General features: G+C 45.6%; 2 protein-coding genes across 7 annotated transcripts in view; one reads left to right on the plus strand and one right to left on the minus strand.

Moving 5' to 3' along the window:
* The window catches only part of Poc5 (POC5 centriolar protein), a gene marked incomplete in the record, with an annotated part of 29,637 nt that extends 24,263 nt beyond the window's left edge, over positions 1-5,374 (plus strand). The window contains 2 exon segments of the mRNA NM_001025647.1: positions 1,893-2,069; positions 4,986-5,374. Of these exon segments, the coding sequence (NP_001020818.1) occupies positions 1,893-2,069; positions 4,986-5,129 (321 nt within the window).
* Positions 5,375-6,864: 1,490 nt separating this feature from the next.
* Ankdd1b (ankyrin repeat and death domain containing 1B) overlaps positions 6,865-20,417 on the minus strand; it is a 63,762-nt gene continuing 50,209 nt past the window's right edge. For 5 of the 6 annotated variants that reach the window (XM_087639022.1, XM_087639021.1, XM_087639018.1 and 2 more), the window contains 4 exons: positions 20,152-20,247; positions 10,631-10,832; positions 9,558-9,689; positions 6,865-7,849 (listed from right to left, as the gene is read on the minus strand). In XM_087639022.1, the coding sequence (XP_087495148.1) occupies positions 7,788-7,849; positions 9,558-9,689; positions 10,631-10,832; positions 20,152-20,247 (492 nt within the window). In that variant the 3' untranslated portion in view covers positions 6,865-7,787. Of the gene's footprint in view, positions 7,850-9,557; positions 9,690-10,630; positions 10,833-17,577; positions 17,832-20,151; positions 20,248-20,417 lie in introns of those variants that run through there. The other variant, XM_087639027.1, reaches the window with a different exon arrangement.

A 20,417-nucleotide genomic window follows, 5' to 3' on the forward strand; every position in this document is an offset into this window, starting at 1 on the left:
GGAACTAAACTGAATTCTTTCCAGATTTTTTAAGGAATTGAACAACCCTTTTGAATGTGTTTTCCTTTGAGTCGATGTAATTTCCCCAGAGCCAAGTCTCCTTCATTATCCTCTCCCTGACTGAATAGACAGGTTTGATCATCTCCAGCTGAGTGCAGATAAAGAGAGAACCATGGATGGGCCGGACCATGGGGAAAGACCATTATATAAATCAGTGTTGTTGGAAGAGCCATTGAGGGAAAAATGCATTTTGATTAATAGTTCATAGTACCTGTAGTATCCAAAGGCATCATGTCTGAGAGCAAGAGAGAGGCACCCAGCATCTTCTCTAGTTTCTGCATGTGCATGTGCATGTGCAAGCACACAAGCAGATTAAAACCCAAGGAAGGAAGAATATGCTAGGGAAAACGTATCTACAGTCCTTAAAAGAAATTCATATCCATCAGGAACTATTAAAATATTTTTGTTTGTTGAGATGAGAATCTAACCCATAGGTCCATTCATGGTAGACAAAAACCACTTGATAATACTCCCAGCCCAGCTGGGGTGTGTGTGTGTGTGTGTGTATGTGTGTGTGTGTGTGTGTGTGTGTGTGTGTGTGTGTGTGTGTGTGTGTGTGTGTGTGTGTTTGAGACAGAATCGTACTGTGTATCTCATGCTTGCCTCAAACTTTAGACGTCCTGCCTTAGCCTGCCATGTCCTGGGCTCACAGGTTCATACCACCTTACCCAGATTTTTGGAGTTGTATCCTCTCCACTTCTGGCCAACAGTTAAAGAGATGACAAGTCATAACTAGGAAGCATGAATGAAGAACTGCAGGTTAAATCAAAGCCATCACCTTACACTAATGAGCATTTGTCATAATTGACAGTGAGAAAAAGGAAATTATGCATCACTCTTGATATGTACTTAGGCTTTCTTCAGTATCATCCAGTGGTAACCAATAAAACCGCTAAATGTAGAAGCTGCTTTTTTATATCACCATCCCATTTTTGCAGAATTTCTACCAAAAAAAAAAAAAAAACAAAACAAAAAAAAAACCTTTTAAAAATGCCTTTCTAAAAAATTGTTCACTAAATGTAATAGAGAACAGAAAGGAAAAAAAAGAAACTAATCTGTTGTATGAAATCTTAAAAATTCTATGGGCTGGAGAGATGGCTCAGTGGTTAAGAGCACCGACTGCTCTTCCCGAGGTCCTGAGTTCAAATCCCAGCAACCACATGGTGGCTCACAACCATCTGTAATGAGATCTGATGCCCTTGTCTGGTGTGTCTAAAGGCAGCTACAGTGTACTCATATATAATAAATAAATAAATAAAATATTTTTTTAAAAAAATTCTTTTAGGTTTCTATATTCATGAAACATATAAACAAAGTTTTTTAAAAGCAGAACTAAACATTTATGATGATACTTGAGGAAAGGATAAAAGTCGTCACACAGACAGTGGTTGATATTGTGGAGGATGAGTGGGGGAAGGGGACATGGGTAGGAGGTAGAGTGGCTACATAGGACTCGGTGGCGGTAGTAAAGTATTGCTTGCCATAAAATGGCACAGCCGTGTACACAGGCCTCACCAGCACCAGCACACTGGTGTCCATCTGGTTTTACTTCAGGTAAGACTTGATCCTTGAAGGAAACCTAAGAGAACACTCAAGGGGACTTCCTGGCAGTCTGTCCTTTCATAATAAGGGTTTTAAATCTTAAGAACTTTTTAAATACTGGCATGCCCAGGTTAAAGGAATATTTTGGAGTTTGGGAATGTTAGGGTTTTTTTTGTCTTCCTGTCTCATTAGGTTTTAAGTACTATGTACTTTCTTTGAAAGTTACAGAGCCAAGTAATGTAAATTCTACACTGGATCTCCCACCAACTGGGTATTGTCTTTGTTTGTAGTTTGCACCAAGAGTTGTGACTGCAGCGCAGCAGAAAGCTGGGAAGACAATTACAGCCCGGATCACAGGACGCTGTGATTTTGGTTCCAAAACTAGAATCAACAGCAGCTTGGCTATCATGGGAGTTTCTCCTCCCATGAGCTCGGTCGTCGTGGAGAAACATCACCCAGTCACAGTGGTAAGTCCTGTCGGAAGTCTGTTTCATGAGTTTGTCCCTCTTCAACCCTGACATTCACGGTCAGTCATTGTTCTGTCATTTACTACTTTGTATTACCAACACTTACAATGCCTCCTGTTAAGAAATATGTTTATTCCAAAAGGCATAAAAATCATCAACTAGAGAAAGTAACAATAACAATAAACTATAAAGATGCCATGTCAAAAAGAATCGGGTTACCCTTACCCGACGTGGTGCAGTGGGTCCCAGTGTGTGAGGAAATGTCCTTGCCTTAGCGTCTGCTCTTGCTCGCACTGCTCACCTCTTGTAATGGCGCACCTCGCCTCTCTCGCTGTTAAAGACAGTGAGTGCAGGAACTCTGTGCTGTGAAGGAAGGGGCGTGGACTGGAAGTGGAGGGAAGTACAAACCTGCCCTGTTGTCCCTTCACGTTGCTGCTTGCTGAAGCTAAGCAGATGCCTCAAGTCCAGTAGTTCAGCCTCCATTGTCTCTTCTGTGAAGCAGGGTTGGTGAGAACACTGAGCTTACTAAAGTCTCTAGGAAAGGAACGTGAGGTTTTTAGGGGGGGGGGGAGTTGCCTTACATCTTTGAGTCTGTGCTTGCCAGAGCGTCTGTGCAGCACATGTGTTCCTGGTCCAGAAGAGGGTCATGTATCCCTGAACTGCAGTTAAGGACGGCTGTGAGCCACCGTGTGGGTGCTGGGATCAAGCCTTAGTCCTCTGGAGGAGCCGTAAGCACTGCTGCTGAGCTCTTTCCAGCCCTCATATTTTGGAGAGAAAAAAAAAATTTAGGAACTAGAATCTTTTTTATTATCTAATTTTTTAGTTGAATTAAAATATAATTACATCGTTTCTCCACTCTTTTCCACCCAGCCCGCGCTGACTCCCTGCCCCTCCCAAACTGCGCTTTGGATTAGCTTATTGTTAAGAAGAGCAGAACTTCTCTACTTAGATTAATTCACTCCAAATAACTCACACTGTCCTGCCTGCCTTAATCCCCTTGATCAGTTCAGGTGACGCAGTTATGCCTCGTTTGTATAACATATTCTAACCCACAGTTGAGGAGCTGGAATCTTAGACGCGCCCTTTCTTTAAGGTTCCCTCCTAGGCTCCCTGCTGCTGTCCAGCATGTATGTATGTATGCAGTATTTGCCTGGAGCTTGGTGGCTATGAATCGGATACCCATAAACTCCTCTGTCACTGCTTAGTTTTTGTCATGTGACAGACACAGTTGGACCTCTGTACTGTTTTGTTTTGGGTTTGTTTGTTTTGGAGAGAATTTTTGAGAGTTTCTCTGTGTAGTAGCCCTGGCTATCCTAGAACTCACTCAATAGACCAGGGTGGCCTTGAACTCAGATCTAAGAAAGGCTCGGAGGCCTGCACCAGTACCAGCTCCTAATTTATGCCCAGAAATCAGTACCTAAAATGAGCAGAAAGCATTACTGCCAAAAAGCCTGGGTCTGTTTGTAGTGCCTTTGCCCATTTGCTGGGTATTTACTTGCTTTTGAAGCTAATTCCATACTCTGCCACATCTTGTAGGTCAGGATACCCATGGGCAGCCTAATCTAACTCTGCAGTTCTCTAACACATCCTCGAGGGAAAGAGCTTTGATAAATCATGTCATGTTTGATGCTTAGCAACTAAACTTTCATACCAGCTGCAAGACTCTCTCATTCATGATGGCTATCCAGATGTTTCCAGTCAGAGAAACATCTGTATATGAGACCCTAAAAAAAGAGGTTACTTCTCCATTTCTCCATTAGAGGAATTCTCACTTTCAAGACAGAATTGTACATGAGGACCCTGTTTTTAAGAAGTTTGTTTTTTTAAAAAAAATTATTCACTCTTAGGATACATGGTAAATATTTTGACTAAATGCCTTTTGTAAGTTTTTTGTGTATGAGTATTTTGTCTTCATATATATCCGTGCACTACCACGTGAGTTCCTGGTTTCCACAGAGATCATTCTCGTGAGCCACTGAGCGAGTGCCGGGAACCAAACCCAGGTCCTCTTACCTGCTGAGCCATCACTCCTGCCCCTAATGCATAAAATTATACTTGAAATGTTTTACAGATAGTTTTTCTAAGTGATATCCCATAATAGAAGTCTGGTTGTTTTGACTAAGAACTTAACTTGATACAAATTCCACTGCCAGACCTTACATTATTGACAGTAGGTACAATAAAGTCTTAAGCTTTCTCACATGTATGTACAGGTGTGGTACACTTACACACACAGTGCATGTTTGTACATAGCACATATGTAAACCGAGTCTGCCCTGCCTAAACTTAGCTCTTAGCACTCATGTTTCAATATTCCCCTGAGCTTTGAACTGTTGTGCAGATCATCCTCTCCTCAATGTCTGGGACTGTTCTCCACATCCAGTTCTTTCCTTGCTTAGGAAAATGTGGTCCATCCAGATAAGGTTCCTTATTCCCAACATGTGGGCAAGTGGATCACAAGTTTGAGTTCAGCCTGGGATGCATAGCAAGACCCTGTTGAAGGGAGGAGAAATTGAGAGAGCCCCATGTCTTCTGAGAAGCCTTCTCTCGTGTGACTCTAAAATGTCCAGTCCATTCCCAATGAAACCGAGGTCTATTTTACCAGGGTTTGACTGACCTTCATCCAGACATCACAAAGTCCCTTTCTGTGCTTGGCCTCTGTAGACCTTTTCCTCTTAGACTTCTTAGAGCCATGATTCCCAAGGCTCTGAAAAGGGAGCCTGTTTTTTTAAGAGTGGTTGTTGAACCAGTGGGCTCCTTTGGGAGAAGGGCTTCACTGTGTTTGTTTGAATGGATCTCCACCCAGTGCATTGCTGGTATCTACAGGATGTCAGATACCTTTGGGCTGGGTTGTAGCTGATGAAATAACTCACATATAGACTCCTAGATTGTTAAAGCAGTCTCTTCTCTTCACAGCAAACCATTCCTCAGGCGACCGCTGCCAAGTACCCACGGGCCATCCACCCTGAAAGTGGCTTCCCAGCCTCTAGGTCTGTCGGAGCCAGGCCAGCCCACGCCCAGTCCCTCTCAAACGTTCAGTCGATAAAAGTGGTTGACTAGAGGGACTGTGTTCACTCAGCTTTCATTCCTCTGATGAGGACTTTCCTGGGAGCAGCAAGTATTTTGGATTTGACCTTTCTGTACTGTCAGAACATCATGGACACATTGTGTCCATCTTTTCAGAATTACAAGAGACTTCCCCATCCTTTGTAACCATATGTATAGATTATGTTAACATTATTTTTATTTAAACAATTAAGTAGAACTTTTAATTAAAACAAAACAACCCATGACTCTGAACATGCTGAGGCTGCTGGTGATTGCGCTATTGAAGAATGCGAATCTTTTCCTGCACATTATTTCTAAAGGCTGTCGTCTCCACTGCTGCCTAGCAGTGATTACACAGAACTCTGCAAGGGAACAAGAACAGACAACCATCTGCAGAGCCGACACAGGGGAGAAAGCTTCCACGTGGCTTCCTGCTGGCTGTGTTCTTAAGCCAAACATTTAAATAAGTGGATTTCAAGGTCCTCACCTATGATATGAGTAGAATGTACATTTCTTCCCTGTGTGACACTGCCCATCTGGGCCTCTACTTCCAGACACGGGTGGGTTTGGTCATCTGAAGCCTCCACCAGTTTGAGCATGATCTACCGCTGTGCTCTCGTTTCATTATAAAAAGCCATTCTTCTCGCTGCCTCGAACACAGGGAGAGTCAGTGTTATGTAGGCGAACATGCTTTCATTCTGTAGCGAGGACTTAGGCTGCTCTGAATGATAGGTGTATCAGGCCATGGCCTAGCTACTGCTACAGCAAGAGCTTGCTTGGTTTAAGTGACCAGCCAGCAGCAGCGTCTCCTCTCACACCTCCCCTGTGGGCGTGGTCTCTAGAACTGCCCTGTCCCCGCAGGAAAGCCAGAAGGAATAGTAGGTGGACTGGAGAGATGGCTCAACAGTTAAGAGGTCTCTGAGTTCAATTCCCAGCAACCACATAATAGCACCCAGTCATCTGTGAAGGGATCTGATACCTCTTCTGGCATGTAGGTGTACATGCAGACAGCACCCCTACGATTAAATAATCTTTAATTAACAAAAGAACCCCACCCCCCAAGAGACTACTCATGTGATCTAGAATAAAAGCCCCATGTGTGAACCTTCAGACCTACTAAGCACATGCTGCTACTCCTAGTTCAGTCCCTGGCACCCACTTGGTAGCTTTATACCATCTGTAACTTAATGAAAACTCAACACCATTTTCCGGCCTCTGCAGGCACCAGGCATGCATGTATACTTACATACATGCAGGCAAAACACTCACACATATTTAAATCTTTAAAACACACAGTAACAAATGCATCAGTCCATCCTGCTCCCCCTCGCCCCCGTATGAACTGCCCTGCAATGCACTAATCACCCCATCTTGGACAGAACTTCCTTAGGATGGGATAGCCAAAGTTGACACAGGCAGAGCATCCTCACCTTCTCCTCCTTGGCGTCCTGCCTGTGTTCTACAGAAACCTTGGGCTTGGGCTTAGACCTAGATTTCAGGATGCCAACCAAGTCATGGACACACGTGCAAGTTGATGTAACTGGACCGTTGCAGGTGTCATTGAACTCTGAAGTGCCACATGTCCACATCATGAGAGAGTCCACAGTGGCCTGAGTTAAAAGAACATTGTTTGATGATGAAACACTCTAGAGAGAGGATGCATCTGTATATATTTTACACACGGAGGTTATGGCGGAGTCGGAATGCTGCCATGGTCAGTGGAAACTGGTCAAACGGAAGAACAGACTGAGGTTGAGACTCTTTATTTAATGCGTTTTTAAATTCTGGAATCTCGTCAATATTTTGCCTGTTTTAGACATTCCTGGCATTAAGCGGGCCATTTACAATCAATGTAAGACAACCTGGAAACTAAATCATGACAGAATTACGAACTTGCCTTCGATTTTCTTACCAGCCTTTCCAAAGCAGGAGTCAGAATTGGACTCCAGGCAGGCTTACGATGATGAGAACTGATACTGTTCATAACTTTCTCAGATCACAAAAGGCGATGCTTGTTTGTTCTGAACAAAATAGATGGTGCCAGCAAGAACACAGAATTAAAGTTACCCACATTTAGAGTATGAAGGGTTTAAGAATCACTGGTGTGTGTGTCTGGTTTTTTTGGTTTGGTTTGGGTTGGGTTTGATTTTTTTTTCTGAATAATAGATTACACTTGTGGTATAAAGCCAGCATTTCCAAACGCACTTTTGTTACAGCAGTGAGAGTTCCTGGCTTACATACCACTGCTTGAGGTCAGGCACCCACGGGTGTTTCCCTCATCGACACTGCAGTCTCTGGGGGAAACATCCTGCCTATCAGAAAGGAACTAATTATGAGCAACTCATATCAGAGCAGCATCTCCTAGCCCTTGCTCCCCATGAGCCACCACGCTGATCCCATTGTCACCTTGGTGTTTAAGCAGGGACAGAGAGCCCTTCGAGCTAGGGTGTTCTATGTGTGCACCAAGTGACAAACAAGGAAGTCACACACAGTTTGCCTCAAGAAAAAGGCAAAGCCTCTGTGTGTCCTTGAGCAGTGGGAGGTGGTGGCGTGTTCATGCCCATCCCTGTAGGGGCGATGTCTCAGTCTGCTGCAGGATGGCTGTGGCCGTCAGGAACCAGTGCTAACACAGAAGGAGGAGAGGGAAGCCATTTGAACCGTTTTTTCAGCTTAGGACACTGCACATTTTTTGGAGCTTGAATCAGTTTTACTTTTGAACCGACGACTCTTTTCTGAAAAGAACGGATAGTGTTAGTTAGAGTTGCTATTGCTATGAAACACCATAACTGAAAGCCAGTTGGAGAGGAAGAGGTTTATCTCATTTACATATCCTGAATCCCAGGCCACTGATGAAAGGCCAAGGCAGGAATCAAGTGGGCAGGGATCTGGAGGCAGGAGCTGATGCAGAGATCATGAAAGAGTGTTGCTTACTGGCTAGTTCCCATGGCTTACTCCACCTGCTTTCTTCTAGACTTCAGGACCACCAGTCTTGGGGTGGTACTGCCCACAGTGGGCTGGACTCTCCCATATCACTAGTTAAGAAAATGCCCCGCAGGCTTGCCTAGAGCCAGATCTTATGGAAGCATTTCCTCAGTTGACGTTCCCTGTATCGAATTGACATAAAAGCTAGCCAGCACACATTCAAGATGAACAGTGGATGTTCTTAAATGTGATTTACTATGTTCCACACCAGCCTTTAGACGCGCATGTTATTTTCCTCCATGGTTTAAGGGGACACACTGGTGCAAGGGGGTTGTAGAACCTGCTGATGATTTCAGAGTTGGAACCAAGGCAAGCCTAGCCTCACAACACAGCCCTAACCCTCTCTCACTGCCTTAGTCTTCCCTCACAGTTTGCCTAGACATACCTTCAATGGAAAAAAATAATGTATTTAAAGTTGCAGGACCTAGTGTCCTGCAGTATTCAGTCATTCCTGTTTCTGCCTGCACCAATGCTGGTCCAGCTGCCAGAATGGCTCAGGCATGTGCTTAGCTCTCAGTGGAACTGTGTCCATGAAAACAATGGCCAATGCCTCTCCACTTTTTTCTTCAGTGACCATCATTACATGAGAGTCCTAGAGCCACTCACTGGTGTTTTCAAAGGATGCTCCCTGACAACATGGCGGACAGTCTGAGACGGGGCTTTCTGTAATCACCTGGGGTGGCAGGGCATCAGCCTGTGTACCCTTCTTTCTACCTAAAGAGAACGTTTTCACAGCCACTAAGGTGATGGAGTTTGCCAACAGGAGCAAGCAGCTTGGTAGGAAGGTATTTCTTCCTTGCTCAGTTGCTGAGCAGAGTCCTGAATGGTAGAAGAGAGTTGAGCATTCACACCCCACCCATCTGCCCACAACCACACAGAAATGCCCTCACTCGGTTCAGAAGCTGTGGTGGTTTGAATAGGTTTGGCCCCCAACCCCCCCGCACCCCAATAGACTCGTGTTTTTGAACGCTTAGCCCATGGAGACTGGCACAATTAGGAGATGTGGCCTCATTGAAGTCGGTGTGTCACTGGTGGCTCTGAGGGAGTGCTCAAGCGTCACGCAGTGTGGGACAGTCTCCTCCTGGCTGCCTTTGACTCAAGATGTAGAATTCCTCAGCTTCTCCAGCACCATATCTGCCTGGATGCTGCCATGCCTCCCACCATGATGCTAATGGACTGAACCTCTGAAATATAAGCCAGCCCCAGTTAAATGTCTTCCCTTATAAGGGTTGCAGAGGTGTCTCTTCAGAGCAATGAACCCTAAACCAAGACAGATGCTGAAATGAGTGAGCACCGACTCAACCAAGGCAGAAGCTGTGGGGTGCACACGGGCCCCTTCCACACATCCATGTTCTCTTCGGCCAACCAACCTCTGTTCAGGCTGCTGCTGTTTACAGAATAACCCTCCCCACCCACCACAAGGGAAAAGGGATTTCTGTGGATCTGAGGCACACTCACCAGCTAGTTCTGGGAACCCGGCACGCACCAACTCCTCATACAGCTGCTTGGCAGGGTCAGACTGTGTCATCAGAGCCCCATGCAGCCAGATGAGCAGAGCCCTATAGCCATGCTCATGGAAGCTGTCATTACCTGTGTCAGGGACAAAAGGACCAGGGAGAAGCATTATGCACTGGCGTCTCTCTAATGTGATCTCAACTCTAATCACATTTCTAAGTGACTACTGTTGTCCATCCATCCTCCCAGATCTGTCAGGTCAAAAACCCCGTGATGGGAGGAAGGCCTCTGATTCCTCACTGGGGCTGTCTGTTATGACCGCCATTTGGATGCAAGGCAACCTGGCCTGCTTCTTCCGTCCTAGGAAACACCTAAGCACTCATGGGGAGGGGGTGGGGGTTAATGACTTTCAGGCCTACCTAGAGGTGATAGATAATCCCCAAAAGATACAGTGCCCTCTAGCAAGGCGAGCTCAGAGTCTACATTTTCCCTGGGCATCTTGTGAAAATTCAGATTTTGAGTCACTGAGTTTGAATGACAGTCCACAGTGTGGCATGTTTCCTGCTGCTTTGTAAATCACCGAGCATCACACACGTCATTAATGCCATGCTGGTGAGATCCTCCATGCGCATGGCTTACAGATGATGTCCTCCCAGAACCCTCCCCCCAAACCTGGTAGGGGGATTCTTTCTGGGCAGAAACCTTCCACAGTAAGCTTTTCTAGGGCAGGGTAAGGCCTTTCGTCCCAGAACAATCTACAAATTTTAGTGGAGAGCCAGACCGGCATTCCAGAGGCAAGCCAGGGATTGTACCCTTGCTTCTTTGGCTCCACTCAGTTGTGAAGCCTTCGTTTCTTTTTAGGTCAAAGTAGTCAACCTTTGCAAGCAGACTGTCAGCAGTGTAGCTGTTGACCAAATTCCCAACCACCTTTGCAGACTGAGCCACGCTAGCTCCCCTATTGCAATGATCTCTGGCCTCTCTTATTGTGCACACCAGGCCTGTGTTTTTGAGGAAGGAAGGACCCACTACTACTAACTTCGACTCCTTCCTGGCCATGTCCTCTGGCCCCCACTCACCTGACCACTGTTCCTCAATGGCTCTGATCTGGTCCTCTGTAAAGCTCCACAAGCGAGCCAGCCTTTGCCAGTCCTTCCTTTTCAGCTGCCGGTAGGCCAGGTTCCAGAGGAGCATGCGGACGTGCCTGGTCTCCAGACTGTGGTCCTGCTTGAAGGTCAGTGTAGAGCTTACTGCGGAGTCCTGGATGCTCTCAGGGTGCTCCTAAGTTGAAAAATAGTGGTAGCTATTGTCTCCAACATGCTCGTCCGTCACCTTGGTCATAAATAATTGGTGAGGCAGCAGTACTCCTTCCGATCTGTCCCAGATCATCCTTGCCATCCAAGTTGGATGGAAATGTCTGGAAAAAAAAGGGTGAGTACTGTGTCTGAAACAGCAAACACGAGCGAGTCTACAGTGTTGTGTCTGTATTGCACTGTCACCCATTTCCGAAAAAGAGCAGAGGGAACATGCTGGCAAGTGAGACGTCACAGCCAACAGCTTTAATGGCCTTACGCTCAACAACGTTAGCTTCTCCTTAGTGTATTTGATTTTCTCATTGATGCCTCAGTAGAGTTCAGATTGTATACATCCCTCTCTCTGCTCTCTCTTGAGTGTGAGGTGAGACTGGAAGGGGATAGGGGTGGGTAGGGTAGGGTAGGATTGGGTAGGATAGGGTAGGGTAGGGTAGGGTAGGGTAGGGTAGGGTAGGGTAGGATTGGATAGGGTAGGGTAGGGTAGGGTTGTGTAGGGTAAATAGAATAGGATTGAGTAGGGTAGGGTAGGGTTGGGTAGGGTAGGGTAGGGTAAGTAGAATAGGATTGAATAGGGTAGGGTAGGGTAGGGTTGAGTAGGGTAGGGTAGGATTGGGTAGGGTAGGGTAGGGTAGGGTAGGGTAAGTAGAGTAGGATTGAGTAGGGTAGGGTAGGGTAGGGTTGAGTAGGGTAGGGTAGGATTGGGTAGGGTAGGGTAGGATTGGGTAGGGTAGGGTAAGTAGAGTAGGATTGAGTAGGGTAGGGTTGGGTAGGGTAGGGTAAGTAGAATAGGATTGAGTAGGGTAGGGTAGGGTAGGGTTGGGTAGGGTAGGATTGGATAGGGTAGGGTAGGGTTGGGTAGGGTAGGGTAAGTAGAGTAGGATTGAGTAGGGTAGGGTAGGGTAGGATTGGGTAGGGTAGGGTAGGGTAAGTAGAGTAGGATTGAGTAGGGTAGGGTAGGGTTGGGTAGGGTAGGGTAGGGTAGGGTAGGATTGGGTAGGGTAGGGTAGGGTTGGGTAGGGTAGGGTAGGGTTGAGTAGGGTAGGGTAGGGTAAGTAGAGTAGGATTGAATAGGGTAGGGTAGGATTGGGGAGGGGAGGGAAGGGGAGGGTAGTATAGGGGAGGAGAAGAGAGAAGGGAGACAGGGTAGTAGACAGAACAAAGTGGCTGCCATTTCCTTTTAAGCCACTGCAACCATGCTGAGCCCAGCAGCCCTGTACCTAGACTGGTCTCTTGTTTTCTGGCCTTTCTAGGTTGTTTCCTATCTTCTTGGTGGGATTGGCCACAGTCTTGCATAATCAACCACTCAAAAACACTAGAGAAAAGTATCTCAGAGGGGAAAGCAAGTGCCTTCCTAGGACTACATATGGCACATACGCCATTAGGGCTGCAGATAAGCCCCCTGCAGAAGGTCACAGCTCTGTGCCCGGATGGAAGCCATGACTCACCAAAAGGTTCATCGGAGACTTCCCATCTCAGCACCTTTTTACATGTATAATGACTTCTATTTCAGTCTTCCATTTAAATAAAAGAGAATCTTAATGAAGACGCTCCAAAACCTAGGTGGGAGCTAATGCCAGGGGAGGAAATGGGCAAAGGGTCTGGGTCCATGCCTTTCAAAACTTTGGAGAACTTAGTGGGCCTGCTCTCAGCCCTCACCTTGGGTCAGCCTGCATCCATCATGCATCAGCCGCCTCCTCCCAAACACAGAGCTGAGGATCTGTGCCAAGGGAAGGGCAGGGCTTTCTTGGGGTGTTGGGCCTTGTGTGCAGAAATCGGGAGAGAAAGGGGAGGTGTGAGTTATCTGAAACTATTCAAACAGCAGTAGAATGCATCTCCAGTGCGGCCTAGGCTCTCCTGACATGATGCCTTGTTTCTGGGAACATTAAGAGTTAAGTAGGGGTTGGGGATTTAGCTCAGCTGTAAAGCGCTTGCCTAGTGAGCACAAGGCCCTGGGTTCGGTCCCCAGCTCCGGAAAAAAAAGAAAAAAAAAGAGTTAAGTAGGAGCACCAAGAAATTCACCTTTCCTCCCCGTTCCTTCTCATAAAAGACACACCCGGTAAGATCAAAACCTCAGGCAGCGTGAGCAGAGAACAGGGCTCTGGGCATTTTTATTTCTCAAAGAATCTTACACTCTTTGCACTCTAGGATTCAGGACAGGATGAACACGCGGGCTTCTGTAGACAGAAGGGGGGACTCGGAAAGCCCAAGTCTTTTCTAATGGGAAAGCACTGGGACTGACCCAGTTGCTAGAGTGTCAGAAGTGGGAGAGTAAACAACACAAAACAGGGCTGAGAAGGTGGCACGGCCACCGAAGATGCTTGCTGTGCAAACCTGACCACGAGAGCTTGCTCCCTGGAACCCACTTAAAAGCTGCATGCATTAGGGCTCATCTGTAAGCCCAGGACTTATACAGCAAGGTAAGAGAAAGAACAGAATCTTAAATGTTCAAACCAAGTAGCCTGCAGTCCTGAAGCTCAGCAGAAACAATAGGAAAGACCCTGCCTCAAAGTGAACAGCCAGCACTGACTCTCAAAAGTTATGTGCATGCTCCCTCTCTCTCTCCCCCTTCCCCTCCCTTTTTCCCTCTACCTCCCCCCACCCCCCCACCACACGATAATCCTAAGTATATAAAATTAATAGCATGGGACAGATTTAAGAAGCATCCTTTGCCTCTGAATCACTGAATTTAATGATGGATGATGATTAAATATGTATGTGTGTATTTAGACAGAATATACAGGCAATTTAAATGGGACATACATATAGAGAAATAACACATGTAAGTAGATATAAAAATAAGTCCAAATTATCTCTTTAAACTTTTTATTAGTAATTATTTTGTGCTAAGCCAGGATATAAACTGACTTGAATAATGAAAATAGTAAGTGCATTTAGGAAACTTTTAAAGGAAGAACTTAATGCTATGTATTTGAAAGCAAGTTTCTCAACCCTGAGATTTCACCTCACACCAGTGAGAATGGCTAAGATCAAAAACTCAGGTGACAGCAGATGCTGGTGAGGATGCAGAGAAGGAGGAACACTCCTCCATTGTTGGTGGGATTGCAGACTGGTACAATCATTCTGGAAATCAGTCTGGAGGTTCCTCAGAAAATTGGACATTGAACTGCCTGAGGATCCAGCTATACCTCTCTTGGGCATATACCCAAAAGATGCCCCAACATATAAAAAAGACACGTGCTCCACTATGTTCATCGCAGCCTTATTTATAATAGCCAGAAGCTGGAAAGAACCCAGATGCCCTTCAACAGAGGAATGGATACAGAAAATGTGGTACATCTACACAATGGAATATTACTCAGCTATCAAAAACAATGACTTTATGAAATTCGTAGGCAAATGGTTAGAACTGGAAAATATCATCCTGAGTGAGGTAACCCAATCACAGAAAAACACACATGGTATGCACTCATTGATAAGTGGCTATTAGCCTAAACGCTCGAATTACCCCAGATGCACAGAACACAAGAAACTCAAAAAGGATGACCAAAATGCGAATGCTTCACTCCTTCTTTAAAAGGGGAACAAGAATACCCTTGGCAGGGAATAGAGAGGCAAAGATTAAAACAGACACAGAAGGAACACCCATTCAGAGCCTGCCCCACATGTGGCCCATGCATATACAGCCATCCAATTAGACAAGATGGATGAAGCAAAGAAGTGCAGGCCGACAGGAGCTGGATGTAGATCACTCCTGAGAGACACAGCCAGAATACAGCAAACACAGAGGCGAATGCCAGCAGCAAACCACTAAACTGAGAATAGGACCCCCATTGAAGGAATCAGAGAAAGAACTGGAAGAGCTTGAAGGGGCTTGAGACCCCATATGTACAACAATGCCAAGCAATCAGAGCTTCCAGGGACTAAGCCACTACCTAAAGACTATACATGGACTGACCCTGGACTCTGACCTCATAAGTAGCAATGAATATCCTAGTAAGAGCACCATGGGAGGGGAAGCCCTGGGTCCAGCTAAGACTGAACCCCCAGTGAACTAGATTGTTGGGGGGAGGGCGGCAATGGGGGGAGGATGGGGAGGGGAACACCCATAAGGAAGGGGAGGGGGGGGGATGTTTGCCCGGAAACTGGGAAAGGGAATAACACTCGAAATGTATATAAGAAATACTCAAGTTGAGAGGCAGACACGCCTGGGAGACCAGAGGAGGCTGCACTCTGTGCACGTCCAGACGCCAGAGGAAAACACCAAACGCCATCTGGAACCCTGGTGCACGGAGGCTCCCGGAAAGAGCGGCGCAGATCTTCCTGGTTGCTGCCACAGTGGAGAGGACGTAGGCAGTACCCCACGAGCAAACTTGAGCCTTGGAACCGCAGGTAGGACCAACTTTTCCCCTGCAAGAAACCTGCCTGGTGAACTCGGGACACACAGAGGCAAAATTCCTCTGGGACCGGGCACTTCCTGTGTTTACCGGAAGTCCCACACCCGCGGATCCCGGCCCACAGCAGCTCTCTGCTCCCAAGCCCCGTGGGAGAGAGACCCAACCGCCTGATCAGGTGGGCACTCCTGAGGCTGCAGAGCGGAGGAGACCACCAACACTGCCCACCCCTGCCCACATCCCTGGCCCAAGAGGCAACTGTGTGGGGCCTCTGGGTTCCCGTGGGGGAGGGCCCAGGAGCGGCAGGACCCCTGCCTGAGTCACCGCCGGAACCCGAAGGAAACAGACCAAAACAGTTCTCTGCACCCAGATCCCGTGGGAGGGAGAGCTGAACCTTCAGAGAGGCAGACACGCCTGGGAGACCAGGGGAGGCTGCACTCTGTGCACGTCCAGACGCCAGAGGAGAACACCAGGCGTCATCTGGAGCCCTGGTGTGCGGAGGCTCCCGGAAAGAGCGGCGCAGATCTTCCCGGTTGCTGCCACAGTGGAGAGGACTTAGGCAGTACCCCACGAGCAAACTTGAGCCTTGGAACCACAGTTGGGACCAACTTTTCCCCTGCAGGAAACCTGCCTGGTGAACTCAAGACACAGGCCCACAGGAACAGCTGAAGACCTGTAGAGAGGAAAAACTACACGCCTGAACGCAGAACACACTGTCCCCATAACTGGCTGAAAGAAAACAGGAAAACAGGTCTACAGCACTCCTGACACACAGGCTTATAGGACAGTCTAGCCACAGTCAGAAATAGCAGAACAAAGAAACACTAGAGATAATCTGATGGCGAGGCAAGCGCAGGAACCCAAGCAACAGAAACCAAGACTACATGGCATCATCGGAGCCCAATTCTCCCACCAAAACAAACACGGAATATCCAAACACACCAGAAAAGCAAGATCTAGTTTCAAAATCATATTTGATCATGATGCTGGAGGACTTCAAGAAAGACATAAAGAACTCCCTTAGAGAACAAGTAGAAGCCTACAGAGAGGAATCGCAAAAATCCCTGAAAGAATTCCAGGAAAACACAATCAAACAGTTGAAGGAATTAAAAATGGAAATAGAAGCAATCAAGAAAGAACACATGGAAACAACCCTGGACATAGAAAATCAGAAGAAAAGACAAGGAGCTGTAGATACAAGCTTCACCAACAGAATACAAGAGATGGAAGAGAGAATCTCGGGAGCAGAAGATTCCATAGAAATCATTGACTCAACTGTCAAAGATAATGTAAAGCAGAAAAAGCTACTGGTCCAAAACATACAGGAAATCCAGGACTCAATGAGAAGATCAAACCTAAGGATAATAGGTATAGAAGAGAGTGAAGACTCCCAGCTCAAAGGACCAGTAAATATCTTCAACAAAATCATAGAAGAAAACTTCCCTAACCTAAAAAAAGAGATACCCATAGGCATACAAGAAGCCTACAGAACTCCAAATAGATTGGACCAGAAAAGAAACACCTCCCGTCACATAATTGTAAAAACACCAAACGCACAAAATAGAGAAAGAATATTAAAAGCAGTAAGGGAAAAAGGTCAAGTAACATATAAAGGCAGACCTATCAGAATCACACCAGACTTTTCGCCAGAAACTATGAAGGCCAGAAGATCCTGGACAGATGTCATACAGACCCTAAGAGAACACAAATGCCAGCCCAGGTTACTGTATCCTGCAAAACTCTCAATTAACATAGATGGAGAAACCAAGATATTCCATGACAAAACCAAATTTACACAATATCTTTCTACAAATCCAGCACTACAAAGGATAATAAAGGGTAAAGCCCAACATAAGGAGGCAAGCTATACCCTAGAAGAAGCAAGAAACTAATCGTCTTGGCAACAAAACAAAGAGAAGAAAAGCACACAAACATAACCTCACATCCAAATATGAATATAACAGGAAGCAATAATCACTATTCCTTAATATCTCTCAACATCAATGGCCTCAACTCCCCAATAAAAAGACATAGATGAACAAACTGGATACGCAATGAGGACCCTGCATTCTGCTGCCTACAGGAAACACACCTCAGAGACAAAGACAGACACTACCTCAGAGTGAAAGGCTGGAAAACAACTTTCCAAGCACATGGTCAGAAGAAGCAAGCTGGAGTAGCCATTCTAATATCAAATAAAATCAATTTTCAATTAGAAGTCATCAAAAAAGATAAGGAAGGACACTTCATATTCATCAAAGGAAAAATCCACCAAGATGAACTCTCAATCCTCATCTTCGGTTGGTTTATATACAAGTGTGCAATTTCTAGGCTTGAAAGTAAAATGATGCTATCTGGTGCTGGATAGAGGAGCCTTATTTTTTATTATGGCAGCTTGCTATTTTTGTAACATGGTGATTTGGTTGAACACAATAAAGTACAGTAGTAACTGATCTCCCCCTCTTCCTGGATGAGTGAGGAGATGATTAAATGTTGATGTCAGCATCCTTGAGCATATTCAGATGAGCTTCTGCTTCTGTTGAAAAGGATGCTGTGTTTGATTGTGGTCCGAAGCTTTGAAGCACTACTTGGCATCTCCTTCCTTGGAGGTCTCACTGTTTAAACATAACAGATTTGATAGCTTGTTGGTAAGGTGAGGTCCAGCTTGTCTCCACTAGGTCATCTTCATGTGAATCCGGTGGTTATACGATTTTGTTCTAGGGATATTTCATTTTTTTAATAACGGTTTTAGCTGACATTCATGGAGAGAATGAATCCTTAGAACTGTGCCACTAGTGAAAGGAAATCCTGTCTAGAGTATGTTTCTTTACAAAGCTGTGTCACACCATCCTTTGGGCCCTCTGCTGGAAAAGTAGAATCAAGTCTCAAATAATGCCTTTTAAATTGTATCCTCTAGTATTATAGATGTAGGGCAGTACTGTATCATACCTCTGTGGATGTCAAATAGCTTGTACCTGCTTTATGATACGTAGTAGTGACCGTGCTTTATCAGAGCTGTTTTTAATGATGTTGCTCAGAATGTTTTCTTTCCAGATGATGATTGAGAAGCTAATTAAAAAAAATGGTGCCAGGTACCACAAGAGTAACAGAACTGTGCTGTTTTCTCGGGTTTTGTTTTTTCACTTTTTTTTTTTTTAATGGAGTGTGCTGGATGTCTCTACAGTTTTGTTCAGATGACTGCAGAACCTGGAAAAGCTGTTGCTGCTGTTGATGCATAACACACTGCTATTATTGGTCTTTTTATATAAATATAAATATATATATATATACAGATATATAATTTGAATTTTTTGAAACTTTAGCTGTGCTGTCAACTTTGGAAAAAAGTATCCCCGTTTACTGTGTTGAGTTGGCACTGTACAGAAATTAACAGCCATATTGGTCTAGAAATGTTGAACTTAAGTTTTTTCCATTTGTACAGGGGTAACACACTGTATTAAATATGTAAGGTCTTATCTACGTGGGTTTGATTACAAAAACTAATAAAGTATTCTTTAAATTTAAAAAAAAAAAAAGAAAAAGAAATACTCAAGTTAATAAAAAAAAAAAAAGAAAGAAAGCAAGTTTTTCCAGCACTACAAACCTCAGGTGTCACCAGAGTTCTCAACGTACTATTTCTGAAGCCTTCCTTCATGTATATATGTGCATTGTGTGTGTGTGTGTGTGTGTGTGTGTGTGAGAGAGAGAGAGAGAGAGAGAGAGAGAGAGAGAGCGCAAAGTTCTCGATATTTATCATCTACCTACCTCCCTAGGATCTGTTAGAAAAGAAAGGTTTGTTTAGTGCAAGAGTCATTTATCTATCCAAAAGAATATGAGCATCTACCAGGCACTGGTCGTAGAAGGGCTGGACAGCAAATGTAAAAAGCCATTTAAAGAACAGGAGAAAAGGAACCCAAGTCTTCAGTAACATAAAGATGCTTATGAAAATGAACAGAAACAAAGAAGCAAGAAGACAAAAAGGGAATAACATAAGTCAGAGGAGGGCATTAACAGAATTCCACCTTTATTTAAGAAACTGTTGCTGTGTGGGTGGAAACAGACTATTGTTCTACATGCAAGGAAAGTTGCAAGGAGAGGTAGCTCTGAAAGAATCCATACGTGGTCATGTGATGCTGGATGGATCAGCGTGGGCCACACATGACAGTGGCCGAGGTGTGTGACCCAGGCCACTGGTATCGATAGAATGATCCCATTGCCTAATGACACATCTCAGGTTTCCTTGTCATCAGTTGACATGACTACGTCCAGACTACCAAGCGGGGTTAAGCATTCTTGCTTGACGGACTTAAAAAAGAATTTCCCAGGATTGACCAATGACCACATTCTGAGTTTGTAGCCTCTCCACAGTAGACACCTGAGCCGTGAAGACGTGTATTCTGAGGTGACACATTGGCCCAAGAGAAGTCATGCACATAGCAGGGACACTAAGAAACAGCATAGATCTAGAAGTTTGGGCTTGTGTCCTGAGTCTAGGTATCTTGCCTCATAGCACAGACTTGAATCCTGGAGAGGGAAGGACAGTCTACTGAGAGAGAAGCTGTGACTGTCAGACAAGCTAAAGAGACGTGCTTTCCATGGGTGCTGCTCATTGGAGCTTCTATGACAGGCCAGAGACCAGGAGGCTGAGGTTATCGCAGAGCCAGCCATTAGACTGGCATGCTAGGCCAGCAAAGCCGCCATGGACGAGGCTGCCTGGCCCACATTCTCAGATCTGATTGCGAATGCCCACCAAGGAAGAGAAGAGGGGGAACTGTCCATTCCATGCACAGGGATGGCAGAAGGCACTGGACAGTCACCACTGTACTGACCAAGGTTTGCTACAAAAGGGAAAAGATAATTACACAGACAGAACATTCCCCCATTGCAAATGGGGTTGGGGGAGCCCCTGAATTGGCTGGAGCTGGCCTTCCTTACCTCTCTCCAGGCGTAGTACCTCTCCGCTTTGATGAGCATATCCACAATGAGGCTGTGGTGGCTCCTGGCAGCCACAGCCAGGGCAGTCTTTCCTTGCTAAATTAAAAAGAGGGAAGGGATTAAAATAAAGAGTGCCATTGCATGGTGGGCAGAGCTCCAGCTTCGCGAAAGGCCTGGACTCAGATCCCAATTCTGCCACCTGAGGGAAGTGAAGGCCAGCCCTTAGTCACTGGGGGTGTCTGCAGTCACACCAGGTGTCATGGTGA

The sequence above is a fragment of the Rattus norvegicus genome, chromosome 2, assembly GCF_021556685.1.
Source record: "Rattus norvegicus strain SHRSP/BbbUtx chromosome 2, alternate assembly SHRSP_T2T, whole genome shotgun sequence".
Taxonomy (NCBI): Eukaryota; Metazoa; Chordata; class Mammalia; order Rodentia; family Muridae; genus Rattus; species Rattus norvegicus.